The 20393-nt window shown below is 33.3% G+C and overlaps 2 protein-coding genes across 3 annotated transcripts; both read left to right on the top strand.

Moving 5' to 3' along the window:
* Window positions 1-1044: 1044 nt before the first annotated feature.
* Window positions 1045-3694, top strand: Mapmodulin (acidic leucine-rich nuclear phosphoprotein 32 mapmodulin). The gene is made up of 6 exons (XM_088039265.1): window positions 1045-1201; window positions 1255-1554; window positions 1815-1978; window positions 2029-2241; window positions 2292-2557; window positions 2603-3694. The coding sequence occupies exons 2-6, from the start codon at window positions 1507-1509 to the stop codon at window positions 2647-2649; spliced, it is 738 nt and encodes a 245-aa protein (XP_087895391.1). The 5' UTR covers window positions 1045-1201; window positions 1255-1506; the 3' UTR covers window positions 2650-3694.
* Window positions 3695-7316: 3622 nt separating this feature from the next.
* Window positions 7317-19287, top strand: Amph (amphiphysin). Of its 2 annotated transcripts, XM_088038904.1 has the most exons (8): window positions 7317-7639; window positions 16408-16543; window positions 16593-16783; window positions 16832-17104; window positions 17174-17339; window positions 17594-17911; window positions 18057-18199; window positions 18248-19287. In XM_088038904.1, the coding sequence occupies exons 1-8, from the start codon at window positions 7571-7573 to the stop codon at window positions 18326-18328; spliced, it is 1377 nt and encodes a 458-aa protein (XP_087895030.1). In that variant the 5' UTR covers window positions 7317-7570; the 3' UTR covers window positions 18329-19287. The 2 variants fall into 2 exon arrangements, with proteins under 2 accessions (XP_087895030.1, XP_087895031.1); XM_088038905.1 differs by lacking the exon at window positions 17594-17911.
* Window positions 19288-20393: the final 1106 nt, after the last annotated feature.

Genomic DNA, 20393 nt, shown 5'->3' on the forward strand with positions numbered 1-20393 from the left:
AAAAAAAGTAATTTAAAACATCTCAATAAATATTGGTTTTACATAATCGCTCATAGTTCTTTTTGTCCCCATTTTTTTCCTTTTCCTCGTTCATAGTTATTGGAAGCGACGGACTGTCAAACCAGATTCTTCAAATCTGACCTAATTTATTATTTTTGGCTTGTATTCTTTAGAGTTTACCATTCATTCTTGATTGATTTAAGTACAGTCTTCATTTTTCTTTTTGATCTCTTAGAGTGTATTGATTTTGTCCATGATAAGTAGCCAAATTTGCAGAACGCCCCCTCTGTGGCTCTAGTTCAAATTTGGCGCATTAAGAGCGATCAATCGAGTTATGCAAGATTACAACAAAGAAAATTTTCAAAATTCCACATTTAGCCTTTTTAGACGCAAGGAAATAAAAAAAAGAAGTTCCAGTAGTGCTTTCCAATTTTCTCTGGATCGCTCATTTTTGCAGACATCTTATTAATCATTCTCTATAGTTTAAAAAAAAAGTTGCCGTCGAATGACATCTGTATTTAGCCATTTTCATTTCCTTTTCACACCGTAAAATGCAGAAATCACTTGTGGAAGGTTTGTGTGATCACGTTAACGTAATTCTTTAAGTTTCTTTTTTGAGTTTTTATCATTTTTGGTTCATTTTGTGACATTTGGCTTGTTCTTATAATACATTGAAAATGATAAGAAAACATTCAGATTAATCTAACAATAAAACTTTTGAAACAAGATTACGACAAACATTTTAGAATAATTGATTTATACCCGTAACGGCGGAAAAAATGGAATACGTGCAGAGTAAGTACAACATTTAAATTTACTGCCTTAAAAAATCTTTATTTTAATTGAGATTAACAAATTAAGTAATAGTTTTGATAAAATTTTGCCCATTTTTATCTACACGAATAAAACGACATATCGATTACAATGGATTGAAGAGAATGAATAAATATGCCAGTGCATTCTCTAAAGATTTAAATTTTTGGCAAGAATGTTCCTTTCATGCATAAAAAATTACTCTCCACTTCCACAATTTTAAAAACTAGCGCGCGAAGCTGCATATCGCATTTGCTTTTCAACATCCGCTGAATCCGCGTCTTTAAAAAGTCCTTTCCAAACCCCTTCGCTGTGGCCCTCGTGACACCCTTTATTTAATTATAGTGACATTGCAGTGGTAAAAGTGGCCCCAAAGCCCCCATAAACAGTAAAATGCTGTAACATAAATGGTTAATCATATCCTAACCTTACAAATTCCAGAGCGGTGATTGGCTAGTAAATCTCCCGCCACCACATCCATTGTGTTATTGTAGGTACCCCTCTAGCGTAGCATTGATATGCTGTGAACGCTGTGGCGGCTAATCGATGAGTTCTTGTCCACTGTCTTCGCGTTCGTAGTTTGAAAGCTTACTTCAGCGAGAAGCGGTGTCGGTTGCAAGGTTACGTTATATGAAAAAAGTCCAGTTCTGGTGGATTTTGCTGCGTTTAAAGCGAGGATAAAGTGGTTTCGGGATGGAAAAGCGCATAGAATTGGAAAAACGAGGGAGAAATCCGGCCGACGTGAGTATTCCTTTTCAAACGAAGGTGTCGTCAATTGTATTATACATGTGCTTACATGCTTATCGCTTTAATGGATTCAAAAATGTATAATATTACACTTTTTACGTACAATATAGAGAGTTTGTTCCACTTGTTGGCACCTCTTAACATTCTTGTTTTCTATTCTTCCTCGTCATCAATTTTGAATTCCAAAAGTCTCAAAAACAATGGCTGGTGCGTCCTTTGCTCCCATTTTTTAATTTACCATCATTTCTCTCCAGATTCAAGAACTGAATTTGGATAATTGCCGGAGTACAAGCATTATTGGACTATCTGACGAATTTTCCAATCTGGAAAGCTTATCACTTATCAACGTCGGTCTAACGTCCCTCAAAGGGTTCCCCAAACTTCCAAATCTAAAGAAATTAGAATTAAGTGACAACAGGTAGTATTATTGATAAAACTTAAGAAAAAAATCAATGAATCTGCTTCTAGGATAAACAATGGGCTCAACTTGCTAGAAACTAGCCCTAAATTAACACATCTCAACTTAAGTGGAAACAAAATCAAAGATTTAACCACTTTGGAACCTTTAAAAAATTTTAAAAATCTTAAAAATCTTGATCTCTTCAATAATGAAGCCACCACAGTTGAAAACTACAGGGAAAAAATTTTCAAAATGATCCCAAGCCTTAAATATCTTGATGGGTATGTAACCCAGTCACCCATGAAATCCTCCCACTTACCCCTTTTTCTAGATTTGATGCAGAAGACTGTGAAGCTGAAGACAGCGATGCTGAGGAAGAAGTAAATGGAAATGATGATGAGTCTGAAGAAGAAGGTAGCTCTGAGGAAGATGACGAGCTAGAAGACAGTGTTGGATTAGGTGCTGTTTATTCAGAACATTTAGATGAACTTTCAGATGAGGGGGACTATGAGGCTGGTGAAGAAGAGGAGGAGGAAGATGGTATAGAAGAGGAGGAAGAAGAAGACGTTGCTGAAGATGAAGCACAATCACCTGATGGTGAGTTTAAGCAGGTTTTTTTCCGTAACTAATTTTTGTTCACAGTTTCAAGGGGTAAAAAGCGAAAGTTAGAAGATGGTGAAGGAAATTAAATGTGTAAAAGTAGTGATATGAACATAAAATGACCAATGATTGTGTCTCCATTTTGTGAGAAGAGACGTCACCCCTGGCTGTGGTATCATACTTTACAAAAAATCAGATTGCTGATACATCTATAATAATTTGCTAAATTGATATTCTAAATTTCCAAAAATTGAAAATGTAGTAGTTTTATTATAGTTGTAAAGTATTCCTCGTAGCAGCCAGTTGTTGTTAATGTAAGTCAATGATGGAATATATTTTGTACAGGAACACTTGTTCCAATATAGATTATATGTATTAGTAGTTTAGTACGTTTACATAGCTAAGTTATTGGTTTTTTATCTTTTTGTTATTTTTTTAACATCGTAGTCCAATAAACTTCATTTAGTATAAAGATTTTACTGTAGGCATTTGTTACTTTTTCAAATCTAACGCACTTATCAAGTAAGAACACTTAAGTGAAGTTTATTGTTAATATTAAGCTATGTTGACGTCGTTTTGTTAATGGTATTACAGCTAGGAGTCATAATAGACATAAAACATGAATAAAATATATACAGTACAAAATTTTTAACATTTTATACATTTTAGTATTAATCTGCGAGAAAAATTTAATATTGTCTGTTATGAAGCCTTCTGTATCAAATTTAACTTATATATAGATATGGATATCAAAACTATATTTCTAATTGGGGAATTTCTTAAGCATTAAATGAACGATAAGTGTCGTCTATGTCTTATTTTTTTTCCACTAGTGCCACAACTTTAGGTCTATTTATTACAAACAAAAAATATTTTAACTAGCGGGCAGTACAAAAAATAGTATTTAAATCTCTTGGTGGAAATGAAATAAGCAGATTTTTATAAAGTGACTAAAATAGACATCACAAACTTCAATGCTCAACAATTCCTTAATTATTGGTATTTTGTTGTTACTTATTAAATCTATTCTCAGATTTTAAAATATAGATCTTTCAATGAATTAGTGGAATATGCTATATCTTGTGTAATGGATAATCTCTTGTAATTTCAGTTAAATACACAGTTTTAGTATAATTCAATCTTATAATTTGTTAATTTACGTTTTGTTACATCACTAAAAAGCATGTAATGACATCTTGTGACATTTCAATGTTAAAATTCACACTTTTGCTTCTTTTAACAATAAAAGTGCCAACATCATTGGTCAATAAAGCGCCCAAAATCTAAATTATGTGAATCATAATTCTTTATTCTACCTTTTTTATTATTAGGTGTCATTCTTTTGTCGTGGCAAATCTACAAGTGGGAGTTTAAAAATCGTTCTTAATTTGAATTCCTCTTCAGGAACTCTATTGATTGTTGATTTTCAACTCCGCTAGCTTTCAGACCCAAATTTGACTCGATTTTAATAAAGTGAATTTTGTAAGGTGAGCTTCCTCCAACTTTCTGATTCAAAAAGAAGAGTTTTGAGATAAATTGTCTACTTGAAAACAAGCCAAACATTAACGTCTTAAGGCAGACATAATTATGCAGGAAACTCTTCTAAATAGTTTTTAATTTATGAGCTGCCAGATGATTTGTACCAATTAAATCAAGAACTAAATGTGGGAATATTGTCAAGGATGATGCCTTCTCCATCAAAGAGTCGATAAGATGTTTTTCATAGAAATTCTTTCTGTATTTCGGTAATTTCTCAATGAAAATATTGTAATAAGCAAGAATAATCATTAAATTCATTGTATTCATTAACATGAAAAAAAAATGAATAAGTTCTATATTTTGTTTTTGTAAAATGGTGGAGGCGCCGGGTATTTTTCTTCAAATTTTTTGTTGTGTTTTTTTATCTACCTATTGTTTATTTTTTTATTTTTTTTTGCATTATTTCAACACGACGCAATATTATAAACATTTTACTTTGTTTTGGAATTCCAGTTTTGCCACTGACCTTGGTTTTCCAAATTGCATAAGCCAGATGGCGGAGGATTTTTTATTCAGTTTTGAAACCTGACTTCAGAATCCGAATAGTATTTTTTTATTATGGCTACAATAAACTCTGTTGTTCGTTTTTCAATCAGGAAGTTTTTGCTACCCACTTATGTGGTTTAGTATAGTTTTTATGATTCTTCATTGAATTGCAGTCAGTTAAAATCAGTCTTTAGAAAAGCAATTTCCGATATATCCGTGGTAAATCTAGTTACGTAATATTTTTATTTCTTATTTTTGCAACAGCATTCTTGCTCATTTCGATTTCAATTCATTTTTATTAATTTAAAGTGGTTTGAGTTCGGGGATTTCTTGTTTGTCTTCCAATCTGTTTTTTTGCGATTACCGCCACAGTCAAAATGATTAGAATACGATTATCTAACATTAATTCAATTTCTTGAGTTTTCTTTTTTATCCGTTAAAATCTGTATGATTATCTAAGGTCTCTCCAAAAACAAAGTTTTTTACAATGTTATAGGTAGAATGCTTTTACCAAATAATATTATCGGATTTCTTTGTATATTTTCTATACTTTAGATTTTTTAAGACAATTTTTGCTATCCCTGCCGTGTCTAGGAAATAACGCAAAACTCCATTACTTTTTGCGGTCACAAATTTTTGTAACGGGTGTTTAAATAAAAATCTGGTCAAGAGCGTAATGCCACCAGCTTTCGTTTTTTTCCGTATGTCGGTTTCAAACTCAACGGCTGTCAACACGTTGTCACACATTATAGGTTATTTCTCCATAATCTTTCAAAAAAACATTTTGTGCAAAAGTAAAACTTCAAGATCTTTAGAATTAACAGTGGAGTATGACCAAACATTATTGAGTTTGCGTCCATTTCTAAAATAGCTTTCAACCATAAAGGCTTTTTGTTCACTAGAGAACACCATTTTTGAACAATAATAAACACGTTCAACAAATGACGACTGTCAAAACTGATTTAGGAGAAGACATACGGAAAAAAAACAAAAGCTGGTGGCATTACATTCTTGACCAGATTTTTATTTAGACACTCGTGATAAGTAGATTATGAATCATTGCTAAAATCGAAAACAGCACAAGATTATGTCGACCGTAGCGTAAAAACTATTCCTCATATTGGAGTAACACTTTAAGGTAGAATAAAAAACCAACATGCATTATTTCTAAAATTTGGGAAATATTTCAACTCGATATCTCACTTATTTACGGAGCAATCTTAAACCATTGGTTCTCATTTTACACAGAATCCAAAACTGCTGATAGTAAATTTTTGGTTTCGAAATGTTTAAGGCTTGATATTTCCGAAACTATGACAAATATAAAGATGGGGTCTTCACCATCGTTTTATCTCGCTTTTTTATTACAATAGAATCCGATTTTGAAAAAAAATTAAAAAGGAAGCATTTTTTAGGCTCCCTTATGGTTTATGAGGTTTTTTTAGATTTTTGAAGGAACCATGAGAGATATCGATATGCGGTTTTCACCATCGTTTTTCTCGCGCTTTAACTGATGAGAATCATATACAGGTGTCCTAGAATGCTTGCACTTCCTCTTAATGGGAAATTCTTCATCAAAATCTGAATTGATTGCCGCCTCGCATTCGTAGCAACAGAATACTATCTAGATTTATAAGCTGTGATTGGCCAACTTAAAGTACTTGTAACTCAAAAACATTGTGCTATACGACAATCAACTCAGATTTTGATAGAGAATTTTTCGTTAAAAAGAAGTGCGGGCGTTCTGGGACACCTGTTGTACATATTTCGAATTTGTAGAATTAATAAAGTTAAAAAAATCAGATTTCAAAATCTAATTCGATCGATATCTCGCTTATTTACGGAACAATCTTGTACTGTTAGTACTTATTTTACGTAAAATTTCACGCAAATTCTAAACTGGGCGATAGATTCCGGTACGTCAGTAAATAAGCGAATTAGAAGCGCTTAAAGTTGCCGAAGGCAAATTTTTAGTTTCAAAATGTTTAAAGCTCGATATCTTTGAAACTATGACAGATACAAAGATGGGTCTTTACCATCGTTTTTCTCGCGCGTATTTGACAACAATTTTTTCACCAAAAATCTCTCTAGGCAACGTTGCCGGTTGTAATGCAGGGGAAGATTGCGGTATTAGTCGTTTTTTAAAAAAAACGGACTTTATTATTTTACGCAGAATTTTACGCTGAATCCAAAACTAAGCGACAGTTTTACGTACGTCAATAAATAACCGAATTAGATGCGTTTAAAGTTGCGAACGTTACTGTCAGTTTGATATAAGCCCACATTTGTTTTTGTTTAATTCAAAGTTTATTGTTTTTTTGCAAATTGTTCTCTAATTGGTATAAAATAAAATCTTTCAGTTTTTAAACGGAGTATGAAAACCCAAGACTTCTGTTTAGGTAAATTTCTTCGATTTTTTTTTTTTTTAGTTATTAAAAATGGTGGATGCGCCGGGTTACACCAAAATTTGAGCAAAATGTCCAGTGCGATTATTAACTGAACGTATGTCTTGAAATACTTCATTCTTTAACATCTGTCAAAACACGTCATTTTGTCAATTATTATTTGACGTTTTTCTGACGAGTTCAGACCATGACGTTCGCAAGGTAGCAATAAACATAATTAAGTTGATCACTCTGTATAAAAAGTTTGTGAGACGCATGGTAAATTCGCTCCCATGACCCTGTCGTGTTGGTCCCCCTCGTATTTCCTCCTACCATTGCGTCCCCTACCGTAAACCGCGTCAACTATCCACTTCAACCTGTTTTACCTACACTAGTTCCCAGACGTTTATTTCATCCTGAAATGTACTAAAATAATATGCGGCTAAAGCTAAAGCTAAAAGTAATACAGTGGATGAGGCTGTTGCGATAGTTCGTCAAGTGATCCTAGTGCTTACATCACTAGTAATAGACTTTTTATAAAAATAATTGTGCCAGTGAATTTGTGATAACTCTGGGCGGAACATTTTCAAAATTCAAAGAAATGGCAGAAAGTCGAGGATCTTTATTGGCCAAGTCCGTACAGAAACATGCAGGAAGAGCAAAAGAAAAGGTCAGTGACTTACACCTAAGTTAGGTTATGTCTTTGAATTTAATCCAATTTATCGAGAATTGGGTGAGAATAAATCAACCAGGCCACATCACTTGTTAAGGTGTTTTTCTACGTTAATAGAAATTACCTTGAAAATTACGTATTGTTACTGGAAATGTGTTATTTCGTGTGAGTTACTGCTGTTGATATTTCATAAATTAGCGCGAGAGCTCGTCATAAATAATTTTTTAGATTTGTAGCGAACATCAGCCACTCTGTATACTAAGCCTACATACTCGCCTACAATATTTTCTGGCTTACCATATATGCATAAAGACTCCGCAAGATTCTTGCTTGCTCCAGCACAAATTTCGCACCGAAAAAGTAGCTCATCTTCGTGAATTTATTTGTAAAGTTTGCCTTAAGCAATAATCATTTTTTCCAGCATGTTTATCCTACTTTCCCAGAAAGTGTGCCAAACCTTTATATTTCAGAAATGCATAATTTAACATTGTTTTTTGGTATTGTTCATTCACCGGATCGACTCTATAACCAAAAGGTGGTCCTCCGTTTCTTATCTCGACCGCTTGTACTTAATTTTTCGGCAAATATTTACCGTGTTAACTGCTCGGTTTGTTGAATGAAGACGGTTTTTAGTAAATTTGAGCCATCTATTTTTATTTGTGATTCGCGTAACTTCAGCAATAGTTGACCGAGCCATCCAAATAAAATAGCCAGGCCTTAGAATAGCACGTCTTGGCACTTGCCACCGACTCGTCTCGATTGGAATTTTCTTACAGACCTAAAACTAAAAAGATAACAATTACTAACTAAAGTAAGTACAATACAATGTTGGCGATGTTTTGCAATTAGGTCGTGCTACACCTTCGAAGGATGATTATTGCATTCCTTAAACGATTTCTTACTCTGACATAACTGTATTTAATTAACTTATTTGGATGTGAATACTCAACATCTAATATCAATTGCACACGTTGTTTATTCATGTAGCCATGGTAATCATTATCAGTCGTTGCCATGGTTTCAAATGTCCGATAAGACGCCGATGTCAGAAATAGAGCACTTCCTTTTTGGTCTTTCTTTTCGAAAGCGTCCATCATTTACATTTTTCATTAACCTTCGTTATTAGACCACTGGTCAAGGTACAACTCCTGATATAGTGGTAAAAAATGCCGATAATTAGAGTGGGTTTAAGAACGCGAAACAACAAAAGAAAAACCAGAATCGTGTATTTATAACCATTGAATTCTAGGCTGCAGTTCCTACACTTACCAATAAATTCGTGTAATTTGTTTTGAAATTTGCTACGGTAGTCACATAAACAAGACTTTGTTTTATGTCATTCCGTTGTCATATCAATTTCGAACATGTTTATTTCTGATTTAAACGTGTCAAACAACTATTGTCTCTATTTTTAATTTATCAAATTAACTTTCCGAACTAAAGGAAATAAAATACAAGTGTTACGTAGGTACAAGGTCAAAAGTTACACAATCAAGTGCATTTTCTATGTTCTTCCGGGAACATTATCAGTACTTGTCTTTGCAATTAGCAGTGAAAAGTGTAAGCTGTTGAGTGATTGAAATGTGGATTCACCTTTATAAACACAAGAGTTTATCTCCAACTTTAACAAACCGACTGTTTTTAAACAACTCTATTGTTACAATTAATAAGTTATTAATAGAAAACCCCGCCTGTTCGGGTTATTAGTGCTTTTAAAACTTTTATAATTTGTTGACTGTTCGTCTTTAAGGACCGCCTGATACCTGCTGTGTTTTGTTTACAACTGTTGGTAATAAACGTGTTACCATGTTGCGAGAGGCGATAAGAAAATAACCCGACAGGTGCTTATTTCCTCTTCCAGGAGAGATTCCATGAGCTGGAAGGAAAATATTAAATATGTAATTTTGATAATATTTATTACTTTCTTCGATATTGAAATGCGTGTGGATTTGGTTGAGTAAGATTTAAAATCTTTGGAAATAGAAAGTGAATTATGGAAGAATTTTTTGAAGATGATCTTTTTCTGGTCATGCACCGGGAGGTCGGACGTGATATAAAAAACAATGCGATTGAATCAACATTTTGCTGGGCTTTGAGGAGGGACTATGGAATGAAAAAATAGCTTAAAATGCTTAATATGTAATTCAAATATGTAGTTTAACTGTACAATTTTTTTAATTTGTTTAGATTTAATATGTACTTGATTAAATGCGAAATTAATTGTTATTGCTTTGATCAATCAAAAACAATAATCTCCAACCGCCTTTCATAAGTTTAAAACTTGTTGGTATACACTTTAGAATTTTGACTCTGATCGGAGTAAGTTCGAGATTTGAACTTTTCAGAAAAACATGTCGACAGTGTTTTATTCTTATTTCGCATTTTCAGATTTTATGCCTTTTTTGCCATAACCTTTAAAATAAATTCCAAACATTTGGATTTCGCCAACTGTAGATTTATTGGCATTTATGATTAAAAAAGATGTAGGCATGAAATTTCTCATGTTCCAGATTCTCGAACTTACGTTTTGTAGGTTTTATAGACTAGTGCTTCCTTTATAGACTTTCTGTAGATATGTATTTGAATCTGAAATTCTGGATTTTTCTGTTTGAAATATTCAAATCTAGATTTTGGTTTCAAAACGATCAACCACTGAATTCTATGATAAAAATATTAGAAACGCCATTTAAAGGTAAATTCAAGTGTATCACTAAACCTAGAACGTTTTAGTGTTTTCTTGATAAGTAGCGCTTACTGGAAACACTTATCAAGCATATTTTCGCTGTTGCTTCCTCTAATAGTTTTTCATTTGTTTGATACCAGGATTTCCCTACTAAACCAAATCTTAACATAAAAAAGAAAAGCTTTTCCTGTGACACAAACATTGTTTTTTATTCATATTTATTTAAGGTGGTAGTGCAAATACTAGAAATACTCTGATAAATACTTTGTTTGGAAGGTCAAAACTTAGAAAGAGAATGTTAAAACATAACAATAGTTTAATACACGTTTCTGTTCTATAGAATTGAGAATCTGCAATTCACTTAATTTAAGGACAGAAATGATGAAGGAAAATTGGCATTGAATTTTGATATGCATTTATCAAAATTTTTATGTAACCAAACAGAAGGTTTCGGCGATTTGGTAATTGCCGTAATTAATAATTGTCGATGCCACAGGTTTATAAAGAGCGTGAAAAGGTCGAGACATTTAACTCCAAGAAGAAAATGTCTAATGATAATGAATTTAATATTCGCTTCATTTGTACTTGACTTTTTCTTTGTTAAAAAGATACAGGCTGTGAAATTGCATCTTAAATAGTTTGGTAGTTTTAGTATTGCAGATTTGGCCATTTGTTGTGTCTACTCTTGTTAAGTTTAATTAAATCATGAAGTACAATGTGCTGAAGTTTTTTCCGGATTTTCCTCACCGCAGATTTGAGCAAAAAACAGTTGAGTTTATTCACTTTTTAGTAAAATACTCGTTACACTGTTATTTATCAACCTTATTAACCTTGATCTACTAACTTTTTGAATTGAAAGTTTTTTGACCGATAACGTTCCTGAACGGCAGAATTTTGACTCATCCGCATATTTATTTTTGACACCTTATAATTAGCTTTCGTGTATTTCTGTCTGTAGTAATTCGAAAGCAATGTTGTTTTTATCACGTCTTTATAATCTCATTGAATCATTTAACGGTCTGTTTTATGCGGGCTGTGTCATATTCCGATAAGTTTGTTTTTCATGCAAACACAGCTCGGAAAATCGTGAAAATCAAAAGTAGGTAAAATGGCGAGAACTAGCTTTTACATTAAACTTCCGACAACTGTAAAACCGCTATATTAAACTTGGAAATTTCCTAAATTTAAGGTTAATTTCGTACCGCAGTTTTGAAAGCAAGCAAAAATTTTCTATCAAGTACAGTTTGTATCGGTATTGTTTATTAGTGTGTTCTAGTCAGTCAAGTTGAACGTAATACAGGATTGTATTTCTGCGGCTTTTGTTGCCTTTGTTGTGCGGATGAAGTCATCAAAACAAAACAGCGGAATTATTGCATATTTGCACAGTTTTTGTAAGCGTTTTGGTGTCTGGTTTTATTTACCAATCAAGAATTAATGGCGTACGTGCTACTGGAAGAAATTAATAAAGCTATTTTTGTATTCCTGTAATAAGTTGCAGAGTGTGACACGTATTTCAGAAATAAAATCTTTGTATTTTAAAAAATGGAAATGATACCTGGTTAGATGTGAGTTCTAAACAAACATGTTTGCATCTGTGTTTCCTTTGAGTTGCATAATTGTGGAAGTACACATGAATTTCAATTATTTAAATAAATTAAAATAAATAGGTGCTTACGTTTTGCTTGCATCGAATATAAATAATTAAATTTGTGAGAATTAGAAAAAAAAGAGACCAACACTTTTATGTAAATTGAGCCCTGAAAAACAACATAAGTTCACTAGACCATAATTTGGTGCAGCTATTGTTCGATTAGCCCAATTAGAACCGTGTAAACATTCTTGATTATGCACTTATTTAGACGTTATTTCGCCCCGAATTTAAATGTAAAATTTAGCATGATAGCCTCTGACACGAATTGCAAATTTATTCAAAATTAAGGCGAAATATCTTTGAGGAAGGTTAATTGCAGTTTTCATGACGTGTCGTTACTTTTAGACTTTGGATTATTATAGCACTGCTTCCGTAATGCTTACATCAAAACGTGTCACTCTATAATTAATTACGTATTGGTTGGAAGGCTTAGTTGCAGGTGAACAAAACAACTCAACAATTGCAGACAAATTATAGTTAATTTGGGAAAGCAAGGATAAAATGAATTAACTATTTTAATAATTCTTTTTTTGCCATCTTGGAATGTGGACATGTAAGTTCAAAGTCAAAATAATCAAAAATCGTGTCGTAATTCGAAGATACAGCTACATTGCACCTTTAACGTGGAAACCTGTTATTAGATTGGTATGGGTGACGTCAGGTTCCCCTGATTAAGCATTAAAATCTCCGAAAGAATCTTGATCTTTGATGATGTGCCATGCACAGAAGAAATTGCTTGTCTGGGCGCATCATCCGGCATTTATCTCACCAAAGAGAAATTGTTCCACATACATTCTCGCGTAAGATTCGTGAAATGTTAGTGCTGGAATGACCTGGAGTCCGGCTAAAGTTATTGTTGAAAGGAGAACGTCACTGAAGAACTTGGGCACATAAATACACGCTCATTCCTCATTGAGTGACCTTTCGAAGAGTGAAAATTGTCGTTAGCTATCCAAGACAGTGTAGACATTTAGAGCAATAGTATTATCTTTTTGGTGTTAAAATGGGCACAATTGACTTTTATCGTTTTATTGTTTGAGACCGAACTTTATCTGTACACATCTTCACATTCCATTTGTGGTTGCGCCAAGTTCCTTGGTGGGCAGCGGTACACTCACGCAGGTTAAGAATGGAAGTTGTACAATTTAAAGGCGTGTGCGCACAGGTGAACCAAAGTCGATTAAAATCTTTATAAACGTGACAAAATAATACTGTATCAAAGACCACAAAGTGATATCTTGAAGGAACGGTAGATAGTAGCATACGCCCGATAACATTCCTTCGTTTCTCTAAATACACTTATAAATTCATTATTCTTACCGTGTCATTGAAAACCTATAAAAAGTTACGTTCATACGTTCACCTCACCTGCTTCGTAAAGTTGCATGTTTGCAATTATTTAAATAATTATCTTTGAAAGCAGGAAATTGTCCTGTAAAATGCCTTATTCGTAATGTAAGCTGTACTCCGAAAACGACTAGACATTAGAAAGCTGTGTCTGCTCGCGATTAAATTGCTTTGATGGAATTAGTTGTACACATTTTGTTATTGAAAATTTTATACACCTACAACTTAGGTTAGGAAGTAGGTGCTAATATTAGAAAGACAATCTCACCACATTCCAGATTCGTAATAAGACTCCTCTTTGCCTACATTGACCTAATTTTTATTTCAGTCACGATGAGCATTTCTGCACTTTCGTGTATAATTAATGTTGTCCTATAACTTTTTCATTAGTTAATTGTGTTTCCATGTCGTGATCTGGAAAGGAAATGCAACATTTGAATTTTGTTATCGTTCGGATAAAAAGGTACAGAGGTACTTTCTCTGTTTAATCCTTTTATTGTTCAACAAATGAGATAAAACTTGAGAATTGCACAAATATAAGAATGTGGGAAACAGATGAATGAAAATTGAGTAATAGTTTATGTAAGAACTCCGTATTTAGGTCTGAAACTAAAGAATTTTCGAACTATAGATGCGAAAAATCGAGTTTATTAAGAAACGATTTATCTCTTTCAGTTCAGTGCAATCACCATAGTTTTGATTATACATCGAAATAAAAATAAACAATCGTTTTTCTCGATTGATCTGAATAAAAAAACTGAGATGGTGAAAGTGAATATATTATTGTTACTTTTATTGAGAAAATAATAAAATTACAAGAAGTTGCTGAGTAACGTTACTGCCGTTTGATCGCTCGATTTGGTACAAAAAAGAAAGTTCTAGGAACTTGCAAGGTTCGATTTTACCGTCGAGATCCTCATCATTTTTTTTTATTCAAATTCAATAAATATCTTAAACTGTGCTAGACACAGCACGTAATTAAGGAGTCCGCTAAACGTCTTAATAAGTAACTTTTCTGCATGATTGGCGTCAGAAACTCACGACTTTCCTATATTTGTAAGAAAAATTATTCTCACAGATCACGATTGGGGTGAAGAGAAAACCGAAAAATTCGTGTCGTTAGTGATAACAATAAGCAGAAAATTCTGGAAACATGACTGTGGAAAGATAATCAAAAAGATAGAGGAAAAGCAAATTGTTAATTAAATGTTAGTTTCATTAACAAGGTAGCTAAAGATAAGACTTTGCAAACATTAAGATGACACAGATAGTACTAAAACTAAGTCAAAAATGTTGAACAATGGGATTACAAAAAAAGGTTAATACCAGTTATTTATTGTTAGTTATTTGTTATAATAACTATTTATAAAAATGAACAAATAATTACATTGAGCATATAAAATCCAAGGTGGATACGCAAGTTTAAAAGTTATACCTTTTGAATATTTATTGACACGTAACGGTAGATAAATTGATGGAAACGTCTTTCTCAATTACGTATAACAAATCAGTTTAAATTTGTTAACTGTCAAACGTGACTTTTAAATTGACATATCCTAAACAAAATATGACATTCTTGATTGTACAGCAAGGTCAGCCTTGAGGTGAAATTTATTGGATCACAGGATTGCGTGTGTTTTCTTAAAAAAATAACAGGCAAAAATAGATATAGGAAGCCATACTGTGTAAATAAAGAATATTTTCTACTGATTAGGCTTAGCGCAATATCATTTATGAAGATTTAAAGTTGCAAACATGAGATTACAAGCTAAATTGTAGACTTGGGTTACGCAAGAAATGGGTCAAAACCAGGTTAAAAATCACCAAAAAGTTGCTCAAAAATTGTATATGGCTGTAAAAAAAAACGAGAGGGAAAAATTATGCTGTTATGTAATCAGAGGAGTAAGTAAATCCGGCCTTGTCCATTTAGTCGATTATCGCAGTGAATGAATAATTATAAAATTGAATTGACTTGTTTAAATTTTTGTTAAAATATTTGCCATACAAATTGAATGCCAAGTATATGATTTAATGATGTATTGTCATTTAAAAAATGCGCCAAATTACCGGCGAAATTTTAATATGATCTTGGCTATTGTTGTAAAAGTGTTATTTATTCCGGAGCAAGCAGTTTAAACTAAAAAAAATTAATTCTCCATTGTTTGGTCGCTAATTAAAGATGAAGTAAAATCGGTGTCTTGTCAGCGTGAGATAATACAAATTACTGTAGTTAAATACTATCTTTGGATTTTAAATGGCTGAGCGTAACAGTAAATGTGCTTTCGTATTAATGTTGATAAATAACAAACTTTTGTTGTTTGTGGGGTGAATATACAATCAATGTAAACAGTGTCCTGCCTCATAACCAAGTGAATCATTTATAAGCTATGGAAATACAATTGTAGCTACGTCGAATTGTTAAATTTAGAACTGCAACATTTAAATTTTTTGAAGCCATCACCGGTTGCAATTGTTGAATGGCAACAAGCGACTTAATTTAATTATCAATTCACTTGTGTTGCATAATAGTATTTTGAGCGGAAAATGGTTATTGAGCACATTGTGATGTAAAACGTCGGGGTATTTAGAATTAAAAATAAAAACCTAACGTTCAAACTGAACAAACGGGCCACCGTTCTATTTCCAGGTTAACATGGACAACTTCACTGCAATGGTTATTCGAAAAGCTATTTTCATATTGTAAATAAATAGATTTTTGATGAAACTGCAATAATTACAATTTGACGTCAGTTACGGATCATTGCTTGGCCAAAATCAACACATAAACACATAATATCTCTTGTATTCAAGGTAGAGCGTGTTGATTTTTGCTTGCAAATAGTTTGCGGGAAATGATTGGACATAAAGACGAATTTGGAACAAGATCGATATTTTATGGGGTGATGAACTTCGCTGCATTAGCGACTCGAATTTATTTTTGTAATAAGTGCACTTTTAGCTTAGGTCTTTACGACCTTGGTGTTTTGGCGGCTCAGATTGTGGAAGTTTTCTTCGCTTAAAATAGTACGCGGTATATAAACCTAATTACAAAGAACAACAATTAATAATATGTTTCTGTTACAGATTTTGCAAAATCTGGGAAAAGTCGACAGGACCGCAGACGAAATCTTTGACGAGCATCTACAGAACTTTACTCGACAGCAAAACGCAGCTAACAGGATACAGAAAGAATTCAATAATTACATCAGATGTATAAGAGGTAATGGAGAATTTCTAAATGATCGTTTTTGGTATTTAAGAAATTTCAGCGGCACAGACGGCTTCCAAATCTCTGTTGGAAGCGATCGGAGAAACTTACGAAAGTCAATGGACTGGACACGATCTTTTATACGTTCAAACACAATCCGTCGACATGTTGTGGCAAGATTTTAGTCATAAATTAGCCGATCAAGTTCTTCTGCCATTAAACACTTATCAAAGCCAGTTCCCTGAAATGAGGGTAAGTCCGAACGAGTTTGTTATGTCAGGAGTTGTCATTGTGTTGTAGAAAAAAATCGACAAGAGAGGGAGAAAGTTAGTAGATTATGATAGTCAGAGGCATAGTTTCCAAGCTCTTCAAACGAACATGAAAAAACGGGATGATGCTAAAATTGCAAAGGGTCGGGAACAGTTAGAAGAAGCTAAAAGAACATACGAAATGTTAAACTCGGAACTTCACGATGAGCTTCCAGCCTTATATGATTCCAGGATTTTATTCCTAGTGACGAACTTACAGTCTCTTTTTAATGCCGAACATGTTTTCCACTCAGAAGCGTCCAAAGTAAGTGTCAAGATGCTCTGACCTTCGCTTTAGGACTGAAATAGATGTTAATAAAATGGAATATTTTAGATTTTTGGTGAATTAGAAGCGGTTGTTGACAAACTGGCGACCGACAGCCAGAGGGGGTCATATAGCGTTAAAAAGACGAATGGTTCTAGTCTGCCACGTTCACCAAGTAATAAGAATTCTTCTCCATTAATTATCAACAATATTTCGCCAATGTCGTCGCCTCATCGTAAGTATCATATAATAATGGAATTTTTTGTGTTGCCTTTCACCACTGTCCCAACAATTAATAAAGTACTAAATTCATTCTAAATTTCACATTTGTTGGGTTTGAAAATTTAGTTTCAAATTTCGAACAAGTGTAGCTTTGACACTTTGGGAACTTAACAACGAAACAGTTAAGTCGTGAGAGTGTTAAGGTTACATTTGAATTCTTAAACTAACTTATCAATGTTGTGCTAAAGTTGAGCGTGTGTTTTGCAGCTGAAGACCTTACACAATCCCCAACTAAAAAAGACTCTCCTAAAAGTGAAAGTACACATCTCTATGCTAATGATCCTGTTGTACCAACGACTCCTACGAAAACAGATTCCAACCCTCCAGAATCCCCCACAGAACCCACAACTCCCGTTACTCTCACACCCAAAGTTAATCCTCCAGAAATAAATGGAGCTACAACTCCTGATGGCAAACCCTCCTCCCCTGAACCCAGCGCTCCTCAAGCTGCTAATGAGAAAGCCAGTATTAACAATGCCCAATCAAACAATAAAAAAGTCGAGGAACTTTATGACATCCCCGTGGGTGAGTAACTTTTATAGATGCATGGTAGTTTCAGTAGAGTTCATAATAAAACTTTTGACATTACATTTGTAGATTTGAAGTTATTACTGAATTTTAACAAATAGCGAATTTGGAAATAAGTTTTTAATGTGATTTAAATTTTTAGGTGCTAGTACTGATAATTTGCCGCCAGGTGTGTTGTATCGAGTGAAAGCTACGTACAAATACAATAGAGAAGATGTGGATGAATTGTCGTTTGATGTGGGAGAAATTATTCAAGTCATAGAGTATGACGATCCTGAAGAACAGGTAATCAAGTTCCTGAGTTCGATGGTGGTGTTATAGTTTTTTTTTAAGGAGGAAGGATGGTTGATGGGAATGAAAGAAGGTTCTGGAGAAAAAGGAATGTTTCCAGCGAATTTCACAAGGCCACTCTAAAGTTTTTACAATCAGCAAAGGAGTTGCACATATACTAACAAAAAGGACTTCCATGATGGTCCGTTTATATTAAAACGAAGTGCCTTATATGCATATATTTGAAATTGTTTTCTTTTTAGTTATACATTTATATTTTTACAATGCTCACTGTTAGTTTATTTATTGTGAATGATATTATTTACAGATTTTATTGTAAACACAAGATCTATAATTTAAACTACAGAAATCGAATGTTGGATAAAATATATTAGAATAAGTACAAATATCGATTTAATTACTTAATGAGAATAATCAAATAATGCTTGCTCATTTCAGCCTAAAAATGGAACTTCTTCTCAAATATGAAACTCAAATTTAACAGTAACTAATAATTTTTATCGTAGAATAAGTTTACATTTATTTTATGCATTTTCTCACGTAAAGTACTGTGAAGCACTATGAACATTTTGGTTTTTGCTTCTCGTAAGCCTAACTAGTCATCAAAAGAAAACAATCATCACTGCTCAAATTTGATAAAATTTTACTATTTCAAGGTAGGCATCATCTAGTCACATCTAAATCATCAAAGTTTCATTCATGATCATTGGGGATCAATAAGTTCAGGTGCCAAGAGTTTATTTATCACTTCTAAGATTTTAAGTATCAATAAGTAAATCAGAAAATTTTTGTAAATATTTACATTGTTAAAACGATTACGTTATTGTTGTTTTCTCCACTTTTAAAATGTTCATATTTGTGCCTTAAAATAATTCATTATATCTTGTTACTTTTTGTTTAGAGTAGCGTAGATTTTTGCTATTCAGGCGAAGGATTGTTATTTGTAGTAAATATTCTTGTACAATAAATGTAACTTATTTTTATCCAGTTAATTATGTTTTAATATTTTATTATTATTATTAACTAATTTTAAGTAGAGTGTATGTTTGCATTATGTTAAAATAAATATTAATTATTATGGTAACTGCTCTATTTTTTTAAATATCGTCACACTTGAAAGTAAATCGTACTTACAAAACGATGTGGTATTTCTGAAGTTTGAGCACGTAAGTATTGTAAAAATAAATATTCATGTCGCAAATACTTTTATCATTTTATTTTATGGAAGACTTCAAGGAAAGCACAATCTCTCGTAAATACGCAAATTTATTTTCACTTTGGATCAGTGTTTTTTAAATTTATTACGAAGGGAATTTATTCAATTCATGCCCAAGTTGCAGAAGCGTTTAAAAGTTTATATTATTCTTCATTCTTGGAGGTCTTTCAGTTTTTCTCTAGCATTTAAAAATGCTTTTTGTTTTGTCAAAGCAGTCAATGAAGTGATGTAGGTATTAAAATTTCTTTTTTTCACATTGTGTTCAATCAATAAAAACAATTTTATCCTGCGAAATTATAGAAAACAAATGTAGATTTTTTTGTCGTCAACTTACGGAATCGGAATTATTTAATCGATTTCGTCTTGTTTTGCAAGCTGCTTTCTTATTCACAAAACAAAAATGTCTAAACCTGCGTCGTGTGTAACTTTCAGACCAGTCTATGTACGCAAGTCAAAGCTCAAGAGCGCATTATGTAACGTTTTCATGTTTTTCATGAATATCAGGTCCATTAGGGATTAAAATTGATTGAATTGCCACAGATTAGATTGAATTTGGAAATAATCGGCGTGGTCAAGACAATATAAAAATTGGGGAAGTGAATTTTGAATGCGAAAAGTTTGGCGCGCTTCGCGCACTTCCTGTTCTGCGTGCACAGTCGGCTGGTACAGGGCAGCGCCATATTGACAAGAGGCGGCTGCTGTTTGGTGTGAAATGGAATTCTAGTGAACGTGTAACGAGTGCATCGGTGCATCTAGCGTTGAGAATCGATGGACAGCTTCTTGTGCTGCTATGGTGGCGAGTGGTTGACGTCTTAGCGGACTGTGTAGCGCTGTTGGGAGCGATTGTAACCTCAGCCTAGCGGACGGCCCTAGCCGCCCATCGCCCCAATCCTGTTACCGTAGGACGTGGATGAGGCTTCGCCAATCCACTTATCCTAACAGGATCAACTTCAACCTCGACGCGACTAGGTA

Source organism: Gnatocerus cornutus, chromosome 6 (assembly GCF_029298725.1).
Source record: "Gnatocerus cornutus isolate USDA-ARS CGAHR chromosome 6, icGnaCorn1.1, whole genome shotgun sequence".
Lineage (NCBI taxonomy): Eukaryota > Metazoa > Arthropoda > Insecta > Coleoptera > Tenebrionidae > Gnatocerus > Gnatocerus cornutus.

Bases quoted from the DNA above. Each gene is read 5' to 3' on its own strand.
- Mapmodulin (XM_088039265.1), top strand. From the start codon at position 1,507: ATGGAAAAGCGCATAGAATTGGAAAAACGAGGGAGAAATCCGGCCGAC. The intron at 2,242-2,291 runs GTATGTAACCCA...CCCTTTTTCTAG, and splicing joins AGCCTTAAATATCTTGATGG to ATTTGATGCAGAAGACTGTG. The intron at 2,558-2,602 runs GTGAGTTTAAGC...TTTTGTTCACAG, and splicing joins TGAAGCACAATCACCTGATG to TTTCAAGGGGTAAAAAGCGA.
- Amph (XM_088038904.1), top strand. From the start codon at position 7,571: ATGGCAGAAAGTCGAGGATCTTTATTGGCCAAGTCCGTACAGAAACAT. The intron at 16,784-16,831 runs GTAAGTCCGAAC...ATTGTGTTGTAG, and splicing joins GCCAGTTCCCTGAAATGAGG to AAAAAAATCGACAAGAGAGG. The intron at 17,105-17,173 runs GTAAGTGTCAAG...GGAATATTTTAG, and splicing joins TCCACTCAGAAGCGTCCAAA to ATTTTTGGTGAATTAGAAGC.